Source organism: Equus caballus, chromosome 11, assembly GCF_041296265.1.
Source record: "Equus caballus isolate H_3958 breed thoroughbred chromosome 11, TB-T2T, whole genome shotgun sequence".
Classification (NCBI taxonomy): domain Eukaryota; kingdom Metazoa; phylum Chordata; class Mammalia; order Perissodactyla; family Equidae; genus Equus; species Equus caballus.
This window is the reverse complement of record NC_091694.1, coordinates 2,656,094-2,674,605: the sequence shown is the minus strand read 5'-3', so window position 1 is coordinate 2,674,605 and position 18,512 is coordinate 2,656,094. Positions and strand designations below refer to the sequence as shown.

The 18,512-nt window shown below is 46.2% G+C and overlaps 1 protein-coding gene and 1 long non-coding RNA gene across 12 annotated transcripts in view; one reads left to right on the top strand and one right to left on the bottom strand.

Annotated features, from left to right (window-relative positions):
- RNF213 (ring finger protein 213) overlaps positions 1-18,512 on the top strand; it is a 115,260-nt gene that overhangs the window by 69,225 nt on the left and 27,523 nt on the right. For 10 of the 11 annotated variants that reach the window (XR_011422749.1, XM_070225819.1, XM_023651845.2 and 7 more), the window contains 13 exons: positions 216-352; positions 735-830; positions 1,921-2,039; positions 3,071-3,190; positions 3,741-3,868; positions 4,329-4,476; positions 4,735-4,873; positions 7,574-7,765; positions 8,642-8,787; positions 9,746-9,900; positions 11,342-11,548; positions 11,889-12,070; positions 12,957-13,077. Coding sequence is in view for 10 of the 11 variants with exons in the window: in XM_070225819.1 (XP_070081920.1) it covers positions 216-352; positions 735-830; positions 1,921-2,039; positions 3,071-3,190; positions 3,741-3,868; positions 4,329-4,476; positions 4,735-4,873; positions 7,574-7,765; positions 8,642-8,787; positions 9,746-9,900; positions 11,342-11,548; positions 11,889-12,070; positions 12,957-13,077 (1,890 nt within the window). In the remaining variant the exon portion in view is untranslated. The remainder of the gene's footprint in view (positions 1-215; positions 353-734; positions 831-1,920; positions 2,040-3,070; positions 3,191-3,740; positions 3,869-4,328; positions 4,477-4,734; positions 4,874-7,573; positions 7,766-8,641; positions 8,788-9,745; positions 9,901-11,341; positions 11,549-11,888; positions 12,071-12,956; positions 13,078-18,512) is intronic. The other variant, XM_070225817.1, reaches the window with a different exon arrangement.
- LOC138916082 (uncharacterized) overlaps positions 6,765-18,512 on the bottom strand; it is a 42,439-nt gene continuing 30,691 nt past the window's right edge. The window contains exon 2 of the long non-coding RNA XR_011422754.1: positions 6,765-13,202. This is a non-coding gene — a long non-coding RNA (uncharacterized lncRNA). The remainder of the gene's footprint in view (positions 13,203-18,512) is intronic.

The window sequence follows — 18,512 nt, the reverse complement described above, 5'->3', positions numbered from 1 at the left end:
ATACCTTTTGATCCCGTGGGTTCTGTTTTCCTCAGCGCTGCCTTCTTTTTAAAAACTCCTGGGTTGGGATTCTTTTCCATCTGTGTACAACTGCACAATGCTGAGCCCATAGAAGGCATTTGCTAAATAGCCTCATAGTTCTAGGATTTAAACCTAGCAGACGTGCAACCTTTCCTTGAATTCTAGCAAATAATTTGCCTTTCCTGACTTTGCAGATCACCACTTTCTCCAGACTGCTAACCAGTCATGACTGCGAAATTCTAGAGTCAGAAGTAGAGGGCAGAGCTCTGAAACCCACAATCCTGTCACTGCAGCAGTTTGACACCGAGTACTCCTTCCTCAAGGAAGTCCGGTGAGCTCCCCGTCCGCAGCCCGCCCCCTCCGTCCTCAGCCCTGACCACCTTGCATTTCACCTGTGGCTGTAATAACCACTGGTGTCCCCAGCACTGGACAGTGAACATGGAGGACATGTGACTCTGAACAGGGTAGTTGTTAAACCCTCCATCTCATCCTTATCTTCTGCGTGAACGTCCTTCTCTAAAACCAGAGTCCTGGGGCTCATCGGGAGACGTTTATTCATCTCTTTCTACTGGTTTGTCTACTCACCTTGCAGAGGAGAGCCCACCTGAATAGCTGTTTCCATGAACCTTTACGTTTCCATATCACTTTGGGGAATTTTACCACCCATTTTTTAGGGCAGAGAACTCACTTGGACCGTTTCCTTTTTCTTTCAGAAACTGCTTAAAAAACAAAGCCAAATGTAAAATCCTCATTATTCAAACAGATTTTGAAGATGGAGTTCATAGCGCTCAGCTCATCGCCTCAGCTAAGTATGTTTTTGTTATTTTTCTCAGAAACTACATAGGAAAAGCAAAATTTATTTTTTGCTAGAGAATTTCTTCCCTGAAAACAGTATAGTATCAGAAGAAACATAGAAATCAAAATAAAATTGATTTTCCCTTTTTTTTAAAAGATTTTATTTTTTTCCTTTTTCTCCCCAAAGCCCCCTAGTACATAGTTGTATATTCTTCGTTGTGGGTCCTTCTAGTTGTGGCATGGGGGCTGCTGCCTCAGCGTGGTTTGATGAGCAGTGCCGTGTCCGCGCCCAGGATTCGAACCAACGAAACACTGGGCCGCCTGCAGCGGAGCGCGCGAACTCAACCACTCGGCCATGGGGCCAGCCCCTGATTTTCCCTTTTAATTCCCCCAAATGTGGGCTAGAGAAAATCAAGAAAGAGAAACAGAGAGAAGAGATTAATAACAATACAAAAATGGTAAAATGCAAGAAATATAAATAATAAAATATTAGGAGGATAATAAAGAGTATGCTTGAAGCATATGTTTGCAGACATGTTTTGGTAATTATTAATTTTAAATTACACGATTTGAATTTACTGTAAGTTCAAGGGCAGTAACAGTATGTAAAAGCTTTCATTTGTATTCGTTGGACATTTTTATAGTGTTTGTGGTGGAAATCTGATACTTTAGAATTAACTATGTTCCCCCATTACTTAATGTTAAAATGAAGGTGATTTCTGGGCCTTTTGAAGCATTGGAAGCCATATTTCATCTCGTGGTTGTCTGTTCACAGAATTCTGTTTCTTGAAATGGAAAGTACCAGCCTCCCTCTTAGTAGCACCAGCGCAGCCCATCGAGTATTGCAAGATAAGGTTCCTGACAGATAAAGAAGGCCTCTTCAAAGCAGAGGGGCACGGGCCTGGGGAGGAAGATGAGCCTGCTAAGAGAGAACTTGCTCTCATTTTCTCATAAGAGAAGATAATGAGCACGAGGGTGTGAAATTTATTTAAGCTAGAAAAACATGAGGTTGAACGTGACAGCTCCTACGACACCCTTCAAGCATTTCACAACTTTGATTTTGTTTTTATTTGTTTTGTCTTTGCTTGTTTGTTTTTAAAATAGGTATTCTGCTATGAATGAAATCAACAAGATAGAAGGAAATGAGGGCTGTATCTTAGTCTATTTCATCACGAAACTGTCCCGGATGGGAAGTGGAACATCCTATGTCGGATTCCATGGAGGTAGGACCACGATATTAGTGAGTATGTTTGTTTAAATAATGTTTGAGTTACTTCTAATTTGGCCCTATGGTGTACAAGCCTGAAATTAAAACATTCATGTCAGTCTCAACAATCTAATGCAGTTAGATTTCTTACCAATGGTTGCTGCCAAAAGCACTTATCTTTGGACTTGCCACTGCAACATATAGCATTTCCTTTAATAACTTGTAGATAAATACTTGATCAGTCTCTCTGGTTTCTCTCTTTTTATTATGGATAATGCAGGTATGATATTCCAGACTAATGTGATTGTGAAGGCACTGGTACTTTATGCCTATTTCTGGCAGTAGGGGATTGCTATCTTAAATTGCTCTCTCTCTCTTTTATTCCTGACGAATGGGTCACCAAATATTTATTATGTAAGAAAATTGGTATTCTAAAAATGGCAAATAAGTTTCTTTTAATAATTTCATAGATAATGGGAGGCCAGTCCTGCCACTGTCCCCTTTACTAATTATGATAAAACAAGTATAGTAACAAAAATGTAAGAGTCACAGGGGCCGGCCCTATGGCCTAGTGGTTAAGTTTGGCACACTCTGTTTTGGTGGCCCAGGTTTGGTTCCTGGGCGTGGACCTACACCACTTGTTGGTGGCCATGCTGTGGCAGTGGCCCACATACAAAATAGAGGAAAATTGGCACAGATATTAGCTCAGGGTGAATCTTCCTCAAGCAAAAAGAGGAAGATTGGCAACAGATGTTAGCTCAGGACCAATCTTCCTCAGCAAAAAAAAAAAAGAATCACAGACCTTCTTTAGATATCCTTCTCAAGTCAGTCATTTCAGTTCTGAACACTGATGTTTGTGTTGGAGTTGTTGACATGTATGGCATGAGCCCCGTGGTTTCTGCATATATTCAAAGGTTTCGACTTTAGGGGACAATCATTCCTTCAGCAACAGTGTATTTACATGTCAGGACGTGGGGTGTATCCCTGCTGTGACTAACAGGGAGACCGGGAAGCCATGAGCGGATTCTGGTGGCTTGCTCCCCACAGGGCTGTGGCAGTCCGTGCACATCGACGACCTCCGGAGGTCCGCGCTCATGGTTTCCGATGTGACTAAGCTGCAGGGCGCGGCCATCAGCCAGCTCTTCAGGCCGGAAGGTGGGCCTGAGGGTAAGTCGTGAGCAGAGTCTGTGGGCACGCAGGAGGGCAGGAGCGCAGCCGGGGTGGGGGTTGAGCTGTGCCACATGCACTGTGAGAACCGGGCCACGGTACTTTCGTCACCTTGGGGTCCTGGCACCTGCCCCTCAGCAGGAGCCAGTCTGCTGAGCTGACTGACGACTAGGCATGGGGCACCAGCTACTACTTCCCAAGGCCAAGGAGAAGGCAGTATTTGCACATGAATAAGTAGGTCTTTGTGGAGGCGTAGGCTGTGGAAGTGAGTGCCCGTGGGATGAAAACGTCAGGCTCTGTCTGCCTTGGTTCCTGTATCAGCATCTGAGTCCAGGGTGGATGTAAGGTGTTGCCGCTGGTGGACCACCCTGAGTGGACGAATCAGAGGCAGATCTGTGTGACCAGTGGCCCCTCCTTTGGGGACCCCACTGGAGCTGGGTGCCAGGGAAAGCCTGGTGGTTAGAGCCCATCACACACCCCACAGACAGTGCTGCCGGTGCTCCCGTTCCGTCTTCCGAACAGTAAAGGATTGCGTTTGCTTCTGTTGCAGCGGAGATGGAACACAGTGCCGGAGCCCAGTGTGAGGAGCCGATGGAAACAGGGACTGAAACATCAGGGGAAGTGACTGAGGTGGAAATGGAAATGGAAAGTGAGACCTCTGAGCTGGAGAGAAGCAATGTGAGTTCTAGTTCTTTCTAGTTCTTTGGGCCCCCCATGCTGCTGGGCTCCCCTCGTGAGTGGCTTCTCTATGCTTTATTCTCCCAGGAGTCTGAGGAGTAGACTCAGCTGCTCAGGGGTTAGCCCGCACCTCTTGTCCCTCCACACTGCAGGTGTAGGTGAATTACCAGGACGAGGTCTGACACTGGCTGTCCTGACGTCTCCTCGTCAGTTTACTCTGTTCCTTGACCGCTGACTGAGTCCCCACGCGCACACGACCACCCTTGCAGTGGCTCTGAGAGCAGTCGTGCAAGGGCTGGTGGACAGCGGCAGGCAGGCCCGCCCCAGGAGCTCTGCCCGGCAAGAACCCCACCCTGTGTGCCCGCACGCCAGCACGTGGACCTCGGCTCCCGTGGGTGGCTTGGCTTTTACCCATCATGTAGGTGGCAGAAAGGGAAGGCCTGATTGTCTCTGTCAACAGACGCAGGTCCTGGACACCACCAGCATGCTGAGGAGCTGCATACAGAGTGCTGTGGGCATGCTCCGAGACCAGAATGAGTGCTCCCAGCGCAGCGTGAGGAGGGTGGAGATTCTCCTCAGCCTCTTGAACGAAGACGACAGATGCAGAGGTATGATTGCCCTCTCCCGCCTGTGCCCCGGCATGGCTCCTCCCCAGGAGTGAGAATCACCCCACCTGCGGGGTTCCATGGTGCGTGGAAGTGCCTGACCCGGCAGGAATCCATGCACACCTCTCCAGTTTTGCTCTAGACTTGGCCTGGCCAGGGGCCGGCGGCTTCCCTTCCCCGTGCGCTGGGTCAGCCTTGCAGCGCCCACTGCTCGGCGCCCGTAGGACATGTGGAGTGCATGTCTCTTCTGCTCTTTCACAGCCGCTTTCTTACGGGTATCCAAGATGCGCCTCTATGTCCTTTTGAAGAAGCAAGAAGAGAACTACCTCCACAATATGAAGGAATGGGTAGAGAGGGAAGCTTCGAATCAGGACGCTCTCCAGGAGGCAGGCACATTCAGGTACTGTGACCTAAAGAAGCCAGGACGGTCTGCCTTGTGGCAGCCTGGCCTGCAGCTCCTGCTCGTGCCCTCTCCCCAGCCAAGGAAAGAGGGCCAAAATGTTTGTCTGAGCAAAGGGGTCATTTGTTCCTGCAATGAGCAGAAGATAGTCTGGGTGGTGGTTACGTGGGGGTTTGCTATCTCTTTTCTCTTCTTCTGTGTGTGTTTAAATTTTTTCATAATAAATAACAAAAAAAATAGAACATCTTTTCTTGTAGGATATAAATGTTGACCATCATGTCTGTTACCAGAGAAACAGATGCTGTTTCAGGTTATTAAGAAGGGGATATGCAGGAAGGGAACGGAAATTATTTTCCTAGACCTACTGCTTGAAGTTCTTTGATAACTGCAGACATAAGACCCCAGAGTATTCATTTACTGTCCATGGTCCTTTTTCTATAAAACCTTGGGCCTTTTCTCAGGACTAACCCATGACGACCTGTCTCGTGGAAGGAGGAGGGACTGACTGTTCTAGATGCCAGATGGAAGATTCAGTGCCCCAGTTGGCAGGGTCATCTTAGACCGGTCACTTCATCCCTCTGGCTCTCAGCCTCCTCATGTCTGAAAGAAAGTTTACCTCTTGCATAAGGCCCCTTGCGGTCCGATCTTCCCCGCCTGCCGGGTGGGCTTCGGGCGTGCTGCCAGCGCGCCGCCAGCGGGAGGAAGATGAGGAGCAACAGAGCCGAGTGGAAAGTGCGAGCTCCTTGATGCTCATTCATTCCTGTGGGAAGTTTTCTGCTTCTATTTTTTTCTCCAGTTATCCTTAATTTCTTCCCTAATTATGCTTTCTGAATAAGGAATTTTATGAGATCAGATATGAATCTAGAAATATTTTCCTTTCCCTCGGTTACTCCTTATGGATTTTACTGACTACTTACCTCGACATATTTCTTAACGTCTGTATTTTCAGCCTCCTCTTCAGTTCCCGAACTTCCCACATTTGCCAGGTGTTCAGAGCGGGATGGGCAGCCCCACCTTCCCTACCCTGCTGTTTGCTGTGGCATTGGGACTGGCCTCATCTCACTCGGCCTCCTGCGGTTTCTGAACAGCCTCTCAGTCCAGCAGTCAGAACTCACTCATGTAACTCCCTGTGTCAGGGGTCAGGCGGAGCCCTGGAGCCTGCGGGTCCACTGTCATAGGCCAGTAGGGACTAACTCCATTCACTACCTCTGTGTTTTGGACTTAAACCATTTGCCCTCTCGGGGTTAATAGTCCCGACTGGGATAGTCTGTATACGAGGGTTGTTCTGATGCCCAGTCAGCACGCCTGCGCAGGTGCAGCTCCCCTTCTCTCCCTGCAGCCAGCTCTTCCTTTCATGTCTAGGGTCTTCCACGCTTTCTCTAGTTGGGCATTTTTTCCTTAAATCAAGTGATCTCTTTGATCATTAGCATGCTTTGTTTACTCAATAGACATTTTGAATTCCCTGCAGGTTTCTGTGCACTGCATTGTTTAAAAAGTAGGGTATTTCTGGGGCCAGTCCCATGGCTGAGTGGTTAAATTCTTGCGCTCCAGCTTTGGTGGCCCAAGGTTTCACCGATTTGAATCGTGGGTGTGGACATGGCACAGCTCATCAGGCCACGCTGAGGTGGCATCCCACATGCCACAACTGGAAGGACCCTCAACTAAAAATACACAACTATGTACTGGGGGGCTTTGGGGAGAAAAAAGAAAAACTAAAATCTTTTTAAAAAAAAGTAGGGTATTTCTTTTTATTCTTTTCACAATAGAGCCTGCATTTTTCTCCCCAATGTTAATTACCAAGTAGTAGATGTCTTATGCTTTACCGCAAGAATTTTGAAATGAATTCTAGTTTATTATTGTGTATAAACAAAATTATAGCAGCAAAGTATAATGTATTTAATATAAGCAATCAAATTTATTTATATATAAAAAATCTCAGATCTAGTGTACAAAACCATTATCAATAAGAACTAAGTTCTAGATAAACACGTGCTTTCTTGCTTAACTTGATTTGAAAGGAGTTCCCTTTGTGTGAGGATCTGTGAGTGGCTCGCTGTGCCAGGGAGGGGGAGGAGTCTGCTCACCTGGTTCCGCTGCCTTCCAGGGATCCAGTCCCCCACCTGCAAGTGCACAGCTGCGTGGATCTCTCAGACGTCCTGTTCTGTGCGAGGAATCCTCTGCTGGTTAATGACTGTCCATTTGGTTGTAACTTAAAGGGGAGACACAAAGGGAACCACTCACACCGCCATGATGCTGATGTCGCTCTGAAATGAATTTACTTTGGTCTCTTCTTTATTATATTCTATCTACAACTGACTTTTTTTTTCCCCACAAATGAATTTGGTCATTGTTTTCTTTCTTTATAGAACCTAGATGGCTTGTTCTGGAAAACAGTCATATGACAAAATAAAGCAAATGTACTACTTGGCCTTTACAATGAACTAATTATAGTTGATTAGATGTAGAATTAAGATCTACTCCAGTTCTTCCCCTAGACATTTGCATTTGTGAGTCTCTCTTCTGGTTCTTAAAAATAGTGAAAATTTCCATTTATTGCTATGGCTCTAGTGTGGGAGTTAGGAGACCAGATGTTTTGTTACAGCCCAGGAAGGAGCAGACTGTCAGAAGGACGCAGGAATCCCCTGTGGTCTGTGGTCACTCTGACGGGGCACTGGAGTCTGCCTCCCCTCTGCTCTGCAGGCATACCCTCTGGAAGCGGGTCCAGGGCGCGGTGACTCCTCTCCTGGCGAGCATGATATCCTTCATCGACAGAGACGGCAACCTTGAGCTACTGACCAGGCCAGGTGCTCCATCCTGGGCAAGAGATCTTTGGATGTTTATTTTCAGTGACATTAAGCTTCTGAACATTCCTCTTGTGACAAATGATACAAGGTGAATAGATGACTTTCTTTTTGTGGGAAAGGAAAAAGGTCATAACATAGCAGCAATCTTAATATGCTCTCCCAAGTATTTGGCGAAATGTGGGTATCGATTTTAGGATCACATTTAAGTTGGCTCTTTTCATAGCCTAAAGGGTTATGGCATTACAGCAACAAATGGGAGTTTATGAAGTTCTGAGAAATCTTCGTTTCCTTCTCTTCTGGCTTCAGTACCCTGTTTCCAGAGCACTCGTTACAGCTAAAATCACCACAGTCAGCTCTGTGTACACCAGAGAAGCTGTACTTAGGAGAGCCGTTTGATTTGTGTCACTTTTCCTGTTCTTCCTTCCGTGGGGGGAATCACACAGCCTACCCCTAGGCCTGATCTTGTGCAACTCAAGCTCAGCTGGCCACCCAAAAGCTTCCCATTTGGATTTCAGGGGGCTTCAGTTCTGGGGTGCAGGTTAATAAAAGAATATATGAATAAACGGAATTCTGAATCTCCAGTGGAAACACTTACTTAGAAGACAAGACACCGTTGATCATGAGAGAACGACTTGCTTCTGACAAGTCATGTTCTATGTGTGTAGGTTTAGGGCCAGGGTGAGTGCAGGCCCCACAACACCTGCTTCTGCCTGAGACTGTGGGCAACTACTTGACCCCTCCCTTGGTTTGTTTTTGTTTTGTCTGCGAAGCAAAGAGATTACATAAGGTCGCCCTGGAGTTCTTTTATAAACAGAATCCCTGAGCTATAAAACAGACCAGTGGGCTGCCTTTGTAGCCTTTTAAGCACACTTGTTCTTGAGGATGGAGAGGAAGTGGCATCAGCGGTGGATCTTGTCTTGTTTCTTGAGCGACATGTTCTTTGTCTTCATTTGCCTTATTGCAGATCTAAAAGTGAGATGTCCTACATCATGGTTCAGAACTATATGAACCTTGCAGAGGGCTTCTACAATAACGTCCCATTTAGCTGGCGAATCAAAGACTATCTGGAAGAGCTGTGGGTCCAGGCTCAGTACATCACAGGAGCTGAAGGTGAGCCCAGGCACGTGGTGGAATGGGATACGTTCTGGCAGGAGGAGAGCCTGTTACCCCGTCGTGAGTCAGTCATTCCCATTCTGAGGCTTCTGGACAGCTAGGGCACAGGGCTCAGGAGATGTCCCATCAAGCCTTTCTCAGCAGCTGCTAGCGACTAGAATGGAATGTCTTTGCCCGAACTGAGCCTCAGTGCTCCTCCTGAACTACGTGGCGCCTTGCTCTGCTGTCGCACACATGCCAAGTAGTTTGGCCATTGGCGCTCCAGGAAAACCAGTGATAACACAATGCTTTTGGAAAAGTCATCTGTCATCCATGACATAATCTTTTCAGAGTTTAATTATAGCATTGCCTTTAAAAAAATACAGGCCAAATCCTTGAAGATGAACTTACTTTTCTAGGTAAGCATTCTGCCACTTTGTCCAAACAAATTTGAAGCAGTCTGTCTCCTGAGGGAAGAGTATTTCCTTTTTCAAGTCCATACCCTAACGACACTGCGTTTCTGTGATCGCATGTGCCCGAGGGCCAGCCCCCATGCACGAGAAGGCAGATCTTTCAGGTTTGAGCAGCTTCTGGCCCCAGCCCCTGAAGAGCAGCCACTCACTCCTGATCCACTTGGGTCCTGAAGCCCATTTTGACTTGATGGACATGAAACTTGGTCTGTCTCAGATGGTTTGAGCCCTTTGGGGCTGGCTAGGCTGTTAGTGACCAAAATTTAACGTCGGTCCTGCCTCTGTTTCTGTTACTCCACTGGAAAAATGTCTGAAGTGTCTAGAAATGATCATAAAGTCAGGCAGCTGACTCCTCTGTGCCATGAGCTGCTGTCCAACGAGGCTGATCCACCATTACTGTTGGCAGCGACTGCCCTTCACCAGGAGGAGCGGCGTGTCCTGAGCGAGAGGGAAGAGTCATGGTTTGCGTTCTCACTCCAAGCCCTTCCTTGGTCTCCCCCCTGCAGAGTCGTCAGAGAAGCTGGTGGAAATCTTCCAGCAGACTCCTCTGGGCAGGTTCCTTGCTCAGCTCCATGCCGAGCAGCAGCAAGAACTCCTTCAGTGCTACCTGCAGGACTTCCTTCTCCTGACCATGAGAGTATCCACTTGGGGGGAATTAAAGGTAAATCCTGATCCAGGGACGGGAGCAAAGCTGGTGTGATGTGAACTGGATGCAAACGTGAGAACCCTTCTTCAGCTGCTGAGACTGGTGCCATCATGTTTGTGGACTAGCACATGGTCTGGGAGGACTCTGGTGCCTGAAGATGCCGCTCATGGCCTCAAAAGGCTCTGTCTTAGATCCTCAGCCCACCACGCAGGGCCTCCTAAAACATGAGCTTTTTATTAACATAATAAGGACGTCTTCCAATTTCCCTGGTAACACCTTCTTTTGAAATGTTTAGAGTCTCTCGAAGGAAAATAGGTAAATACTTAACTGACTCTACGGCATAATGATAACTGAAATTTCAGTGGGAAGACTGATACTTTTGATGACATAAAGATCTCAAATTTCAGTACATAAAAACAGAAAGTGGAGGGGCCAGCCCTGTGGCATAGTGGTTAAGTTAGTGTGCTCTGCTTCAGTGGCCCAGGTTTGCAGGTTTGGATCCCGGGCAGGGACCTACACCACTCATCAGCCATGCTGTGGTGGCAACCCACATAGAAAGTGGAGGAAGAGTGGCATGGATGTTAGCTCAGGGCTAACCTTCCTCAGCCAAAAAAAAAAGTGACAAATTTGAAGGGAACATACTTAGAACCAATGTGATTAAAGATTAATAAAGTATTCTTAGGAATTAATAAGAAAATACTCTAATTTCTAAAAATGGGTGAAAATTATAAAGCAACGATTAACAGAATAATTACACAGATATCCAGAATACATTTGAAAATGGCTCAGCCTCACTAGTAAATCAATGAAACATGAACAATTTTTAGATACTATTTTTTTATGTATCCATGTGGAAAAACTGATTTTTAAAAAGGCAGAAGTTCCTCCATTGTGAGCCAGCACTGTGCTTCTGCAAAACCACCTGGGGGATGAACTGAGAACCTTATAAAAGCTGAACTGGTGATTCTGTCCTGAGAACGTTATGGGAGACGTGGACAACATTTTATCCACAGGAATGTTCTTTTAAGCTTTATTTCTAAAAATGGAAAATTAGAAACAATTTTATTGTCCAATAATGAGGGTTGGAGAAATTAAAGTAGGGCCATTTGACTGCTTATTGTGCAGCCACTCCAAAGGATGTTCTTCAGGTGTACTTAACGATAGAGAAATGTTCGTAATATAATAAGTGGAAAAAAATCAGGAATACACTGTGATCCTAATTTGGGGACAACAGGGAAGAGCCATATGGATATAAAAATGTGTAGAAGTGGTGACACCAAAAAGTAAACTAGAGATAGTAATAGTATCTGTATTACTATAGGATACAAAAATAGTATCATAATTTTTAATTTCCTTTTTTGTTGTTTTTGAATAGTTCCAATTTTCCGCAGGGAAAACATCTCTTTTTTTTTTTGGTAGTTTACAAATTTACACTAAAAGCTCGTTTCCCACCCAGGCCCTGCGGGCAGCCCTGTTGTCCTGCATCTGTCAGCTGACGGCGACGGGGCCGGAGGAGCAGATTTCCTTACCGTGGGTGCACCTGGCCTCCCAGCACTTCAGGAGCCGGCTACAGAACTTCTCCAGAATCCTGACTATCCACCCCCAAATTCTAAGCAGGCTGATGGAAGCCCCGTGGAACCACGGCTTGGCTAGATGTGAGATGGTATGGCTCCTCTGGGGGCACTTAGTGCTCAGGGCCAGGGCTCGGCCTTCCTCGAGTGGGCGGGCGGGTGCTCCCAGCACCATTCTCGGAAGGACAGGCTTCTGGGCTGTGTTCCAAGTGGGAGACTTCACAAGCATATGTCCGTACAACTCGGATGTTAAGAACACATCTGACTAATGCTTCCTCTATCCCAAAACAATAAAAGATGAAGCTCCAAGCCTGGAACACAAGAACACACTGGCCTAACATCCTGGGCCCCTGGACTTAGGATTTAGAGGAGCAGCCAAAAGGGGGTTTGGGCAGGGCAGCTCAGCCACGGGTCTGTTCTCCATCTCCCCAGACTCTGGATGCATTTGCAGCAATGGCCTGTGCTGAAATTCTGACCAGGGACATCCTGAAGCCCAGTCCCCAGGCGTGGTTACAGATAGTGAAGAATCTGTGCATGCCGCTGGAGCTCCTCTGCTCAGATGGGTACCTGCAAGGCTGTGGGAGCGTGAGCAAAGGTGTCATCAGGGAAGTCAGGTGAGACCCAGGAGCCCGGTGCTCACTGATCCCTTCCCACATGCTCGTCAGGAACCTGCCAAGTCCTGGGAACATCAAAAACATACTCCTGGGGCCGGGCTGGTGGCGGTGGCGCAGTGGTTAAGTTCGCACGTTCCACTCAGGCAGCCTGGGGTTCGCCGGTTCGGATCCCAGGTAAAGACACGGCACTGCTTGTCAAGCCATGCTGTGGCAGGCATCCCACATATAAAGTAAAGGAGGATGGGCATGGATGTTAGCTCAGGGCCAGTCTTCCTCAGCAAAAAGAGGAGGATTGGCAGCAGATGTTAGCTCAGGGCTAATCTTCCTCAAAAACAAAAAAAAGAAGGATACTCCTGACTCAGGAAGGAGTCCTTTCCTTATTCACTGCTTAACATTTGTTGAACCCTTTTTAAATGCCAGGCATCACACTCATGCTAGAGACACAAAGAAGAAGATAACTGCATTCAGGGAGTGCATGGAGTAATGCACGGGATAGAGAGGCTGGCGAATTATGATGATCCTTGGGAGAAATGCTGTGACAGAAGAGAGCAGCTGGAGAGGACCTGAGGCAGGACAGCAGGGCAGGCAGGGCCGCAGAGACAGGACAAGCAGTCAGGGGACAAGTCATGTGCTGCCCTTTAAGGGTGAGGTGGGACTCACCAGGCACAGGCTGAAGCCAGCAAGTGAGACCCCCAGTTACGCGGAGCTGAGAGTGAGGGAAGGCGTGGAGAGCCGGAGGCCGCGGCTGTGTGGGAGCCCCGAGGGGCTGAGGCGTGACACCCACCCACCTCCACCCGGCTCCTTTGCTGGATCCGTCTTTCACCTCCTGTGCCTTGGAGCTGCCTGTCTGCCCCTGCTTCTCCTGAGTGACACCGTCTCTTGACAGAACCCACTGGAATCGCATTTTTTCCATCGCACTCTTTGTGGAGCATGTGCTGCTGGGGACTAAGAGCCAGATTCCTGAGTTGGGCGGGCTGGTGACGGAGTACGTCTTCCTACTCAACAAGGTGAGTGCTCGAGCCCGGCTCAGCAAGCCGCGTGGCTCTGCTTCTTCAAGACGACGAAGAAACGAAGCCTAACCCGACATTTATCTGCGCGGGAGTATGTTCCCTTTCGGCTCTGACAGTTTTATCTGGAATTGCAAAGGAAAGTGATTTCTTCACTTAGGCCATTACAGTTTCCATGTTTAATTGTTTAATTATTTACCCTCTCCTGGGTGCTGAGTCAGGGTATATCATTTTATAGAAACCATCCATGCAGAGAATATGCTTGCAAAACCTTTGGGAAGGCTAAAGGGGTGGGCTCCACCCAGGCCTCCAGTGGCCCCAGACCCCACCGGCATCCTGGCCCTCTGGGGGAGCTGTCCACCACTGCCACAGTCAGGGACACGGGGATGCACAAGAATCCCGCTGGGGCTGTGGACTTCAAAACACAGTGCTGTGAGTGGGACCAGGGGAACAGGAAGCCCCGTGCCTCTGCCCCTCGACACCCTTTATAAAGTCAGCCACAGTGGCCACTCAGCAGAAGACGGTTTCTGCCTCACTTACCCCGGAAACTTCACACGAGGGCTCCCAGCAGCTTCAGCTGCCCAGCCTTTAAAATGCAGGGTGGCGCGCTGCAGGGTGGTTGACCTGGATACTAGGTTCCAGTCTACTTTCCCGTGACCAGCACATCAATGGCTGAAACAGAAGCCTGTCTCTCTCTCCTATACCTGTAGGAGCTCAAGCAGTCCAGGGCTGGTGTACCAGCTCCTCCGTGTCAGGCGCCCAAGCTCCTTCTGTCTTGTTCCATTGTCACCCTTAATATTGCAACTGCCACCTTGTGGTCTGAGAAGGCTGTTCCTGCTGTCACAAGCCATGGGACAGAAAGAATGGTCCCAGAGGGCACACCCGTTTTAAGAGCCCAACCCAGAATATACACACAGCACGTCCGCTCATAGCCCACCACCCTAAACTTAGTCATGGCCTCGTCTAGTTGCAGAGGAGGCTGAGAAATCTCGAGTGGAGCAGTCTTGTGCCCACGTAGAACTTGGAGGTTCCTTTATAGAGGAAAAGTAGAGAGAGAGAGCCCTAGAAAACAGCTGGCACTCTGCCACCCTGCTGGCCCACACATACCCGTGACTACCCTTCTTCCCACACCGGACCACATGTAGCCTTTCTCCAGGTCTCACCCTGTCACAGGCCAGGACCCCCGGGTGAGGCACAGTCCTTTCAGCCAGGTCCAGTGTGGTTCCTCATGGTCAGATAATGTAAACTAAAAGATGGCTTATCTGGTCTCTGCATGCCAGCATGCATACATGCGTAGACTTTTGCACGTTAGGCCTGTGGGGAGACTTTTTGGCAATAAAATTACCCCAAAAACTTAATGGGTTTCTGGCTTATTTCCTTCCACTCAAATCCATGTGTGAGTAACCATAGCTGAAGATCTTCTATAGTTTGCTTCCATGCCTGAAGCCTGCCTTGAATTTACTGGCCTCATCCCCTCCAATTTAAGGACAGCCACCTTGAGGTCATTTGAAACAAGAGGCTTCGGGGGAAAGCATTGCCTGAGAGGCTGGTTCCTATTGTCTGGCTAGGAAGTCTTTCGTGAAATTGCTTGGGAAGGCGTCGGGCCTCAAATCTTATCTCCTACTGAGGCTGCCTTTTCCGAGCTACTTCTTATAGTTATCCTGAATTAATAGTCAACAAAGCCTCCCACAGGACTTTGGTAAGAGCTGCAAAAAGCAGGCAATCACAGATGGATGTTCTGAGTTTCCTCAGTGCTAATAGAAAGGTTAGATGATAAACAGATAGGTGGAAGGTAGTAGTAGACAGACAGGTAGATGATAGATGATAGATGGATGGACAGTTAGATACATAGATGATGGATAGAAGGATGGATGGATAGATAGATAAATGATGGATGGATAGAGAGATGATAGATGGATGGATATATAGATAGATAGATAGATGGTGGATTGATAGATAGAGAGATGATGGATGGATAGGTAGGTAGGTAGATGATAGGTGGATAATGGATGGATGGGTAGATAAATAGATGATAGGTGGATGATGGATGGATGGGTAGATAAATAGATGATAGGTGGATGATGGATGGATGGATAGATAAATAGATGATAGATGGATGATGGATGGATGGATAGATAAATAGATGATAGGTGGATGATGGATGGATGGGTAGATAGATGATGAATGGATAGAGGGATGCATAGACAGATAGATGATAGATAGATGATGGGTGGGTGGGTGGCTGGGTGGATAGGTACATAGGTAGGTAGATGGATGACAGATGGATGATGGCTGGCTGGATGGATAGAGATGATGGATGGATTGGTAGGTAGATAGATGATAGATGGACAGATAAATGATGGATGGATGGATAGATAGATGATAGATGGATGCATAGATAGATAAATGATAGATGGATGATGGTTGGATGGACAGATAGGTGATGGATGGATGGATAGATAGATGATAGATGGATGATGGTTGGATGGACAGATAGGTGATGGGTGGATGGATAGACGATGGTTGGGTGGATGGATAGATAGATGATGGATGGATTGGTAGGTAGATAGATGATAGATGGACAGATAGGTGATGGATGGATGGATAGATAGATGATAGATGGAGGATGGATGGATGATAGATGGGTAGGTAGGTATACAGATACAGATAGATAGATACATTCTCTTGGTTTGAGATCTGACTTCCAAGGTGTCACAGATGACAGTCTTACCGAATGTTTTGCTATTATAGATCATAAGGGCATTGACTTTCCAATCTGTAATGTCCCTGTCTTTGCCAATGTCCCTGTCCAACCAATAGGCCACTGCCATTTTTTTTATTGTGGTAAAATATAGATAACATAAAATTTACCATTTTAGCCATTTTTAGGTGTACAGTTCTGTAGCATTAAGTACATTCACTCTGTTGTGCAACCATCACCACCATCCATCTCCAGAACTCTTTCATCTTGTAAAACTGAAACTCAGTCCTCATTAAACACTAACTCCCTATTCCCCTCCCCTAGCCCAGTACCCTCTGTTATACTTTCTGTCTCTGTGAATCTGACTGTACTAGGGACCTCATATAAGTGGAATCATATGGTATTTGCCCTTTTGTGTCTGGCTTACTTCACTCAGCATAATGTCCTCAAGGTTCATCCATGTTGTAGCTGGTCAGAATTTCCTTCCTTTTTAAGGCTCAATAATATTCCGTTGTGTGGCTATTCCACATTTTGTTTATTCATTTATCTATTGATGGACATTTAGGTGGTTGCCACCTTTTGGCGATTGTGAGTAATGCTCTGTTAACGTTCGTGTACAGGAGTCTCAGTCCCTGATTTTCATTCTCTTGGATCTATACCTAGAAGTGGATCGCATGGTAATTCTATGTTTAACTCTGTGGAACCGCGGTACCGTTTGCCACAGTGGCTGCACTGTCCTACGTTCACACCAGCAATGCACCAGCATTCCAATTTCTCCACATCTATCCCAACACTTGTTATTTTCTGTGCTTTTTTGATAAAATGGCATCCTACTGGATGTAATGTGGTATCTCATTGTGGTTTTAATTTGCATTTCCCTAATGACCACTGGTGTTGGGCATCTTTCTATGTGCTCATTGCCCATTTGTATGTCTTCTTTGGAGAAATGTCTAGTCAAGTCCTTTGACCACTTTTGAATTGGTTTGTTGATTAAAAAATCAAGTTTAGCAGGGTATTAAAAACTCATATATCATTTCAAAGTAAGATTAACCCTGGGAATTCAAGGATAGCTCAAAATCATAAAATCTATTACATGTCATCATTTATATAACAAATTAAAAGATAAACCCTAAGTGGTCATTTCAAAAGGTACAGAAAAACAATTTGATAAAATTTATAATTTGCCATGTATGACCAGGCAAGGGAAACAATAGAAAAAATAAACAAATGGGACTACATCAAATTAAAAAGCTTATGCACAGCAAAGGAAACCATCAACAAAACAAGAAGACAAGCTAATAATTGGGAGAAGATATTTGCAAACCATATATCTGATAGGGGTTAATATCCAAAATATATAAAGAACTCATACAACCCAACAAAAAAAACAAACAACCCAATTGAAAAATGGGCAAGAGATCTAAACAGACATTTTTCCAAAGATATACAGATGGCCAATAGGCACATGATAAGAAGTTCTACATCACTAATTATTAGGGAAATGCAAATCAAAACTACAATGAGATATCATCTCATGCCCCTCATGGCTATAATTAAGACAAGAAATAACAAGTGTTGGAGAGGGTGTGGAGAAAAGGGAACCCTCAGACACTGCTGGTGGGAATGCAAACTGGTGCAGCCACTACGGGAAACAGTATGGAGATTTCTCAAAATGTTAAGACCAGCTCGGTACCGTAGTGGTTAAGTTCATGCACTCTGCTTTGGCAGCCTGGGGTTTGACAGTTTGGATCCTGGGAGCTGACCTACACACTGCTCATCAAGCCATGCTGTGGCAGTGTCCCATATACAAAATAGTGGAAGATGGGCATGGACCTTAGCTCAGGGACAATCTTCCTCAAGCAAAAAGAAGAGGATTGGCAACAGATGTTAGCTTAGGGCCAATCTTCCTCACAAAAAAAAAGAAAAAACAAAAATTTAAGAATAGAACTACCATATGATCCAGCTATTCCACTGCTGGGTATTTATCCAAAGAACATGAAAATACAAATGCATAAACATATATGCACCCCTATGTTCACTGAGGCATTATTCACAATAGTCAAGACTTGGAAACAACGTACGTGCCCATCAAGGGATGAATGGATAAAGAAGATGTGGTATATGTACACAATGGAATACTACTCAGCCATAAAAAAAAGATGAAATCTGGTCATTTGCAAGAACATGGATGGACCTTGAGGGTATTATGCTAAGTGAAATAAGTCAGGGAGAAAGTCAAATACTGTATGATCTCACTCATAAATAGAAGATAAAAACGACAAACACACACATAGCAGCAGAGATTGGATTGGTGGTTACCAGAGGTGAGGGAGCAAGGAGGGAGGAGGGTGAAAGGGGTGATGAGGCACATGTGTACGGGGATGAATCGTAATTAGTCTCTGGGTGGTGAGCATGATATAATCTACACAGAAATTGAAATGTAATGATGTAAACCTGAAATTAATGTTATAAACCAGTGTTACTTCAATTTAAAAAAAACACACGCAGAAAACTAACCCTGGTTAAAAGGCTAGCACTTTTACTGTTAAAATTACTATGATGGACATCCACTGCAGCAAGAAGACACTCTGATTGGTCCTTCTACAATAAAACAACAAAATATAAATAATTAGGGGCCGGCCCTGTGGCCGAGTGGTTAAGTTTGCACGGTCTACTTCAGTGGCCCAGGGTTTCGCCGGCTCATATCCTGGGCACAGACATGGCACCGCTTGTC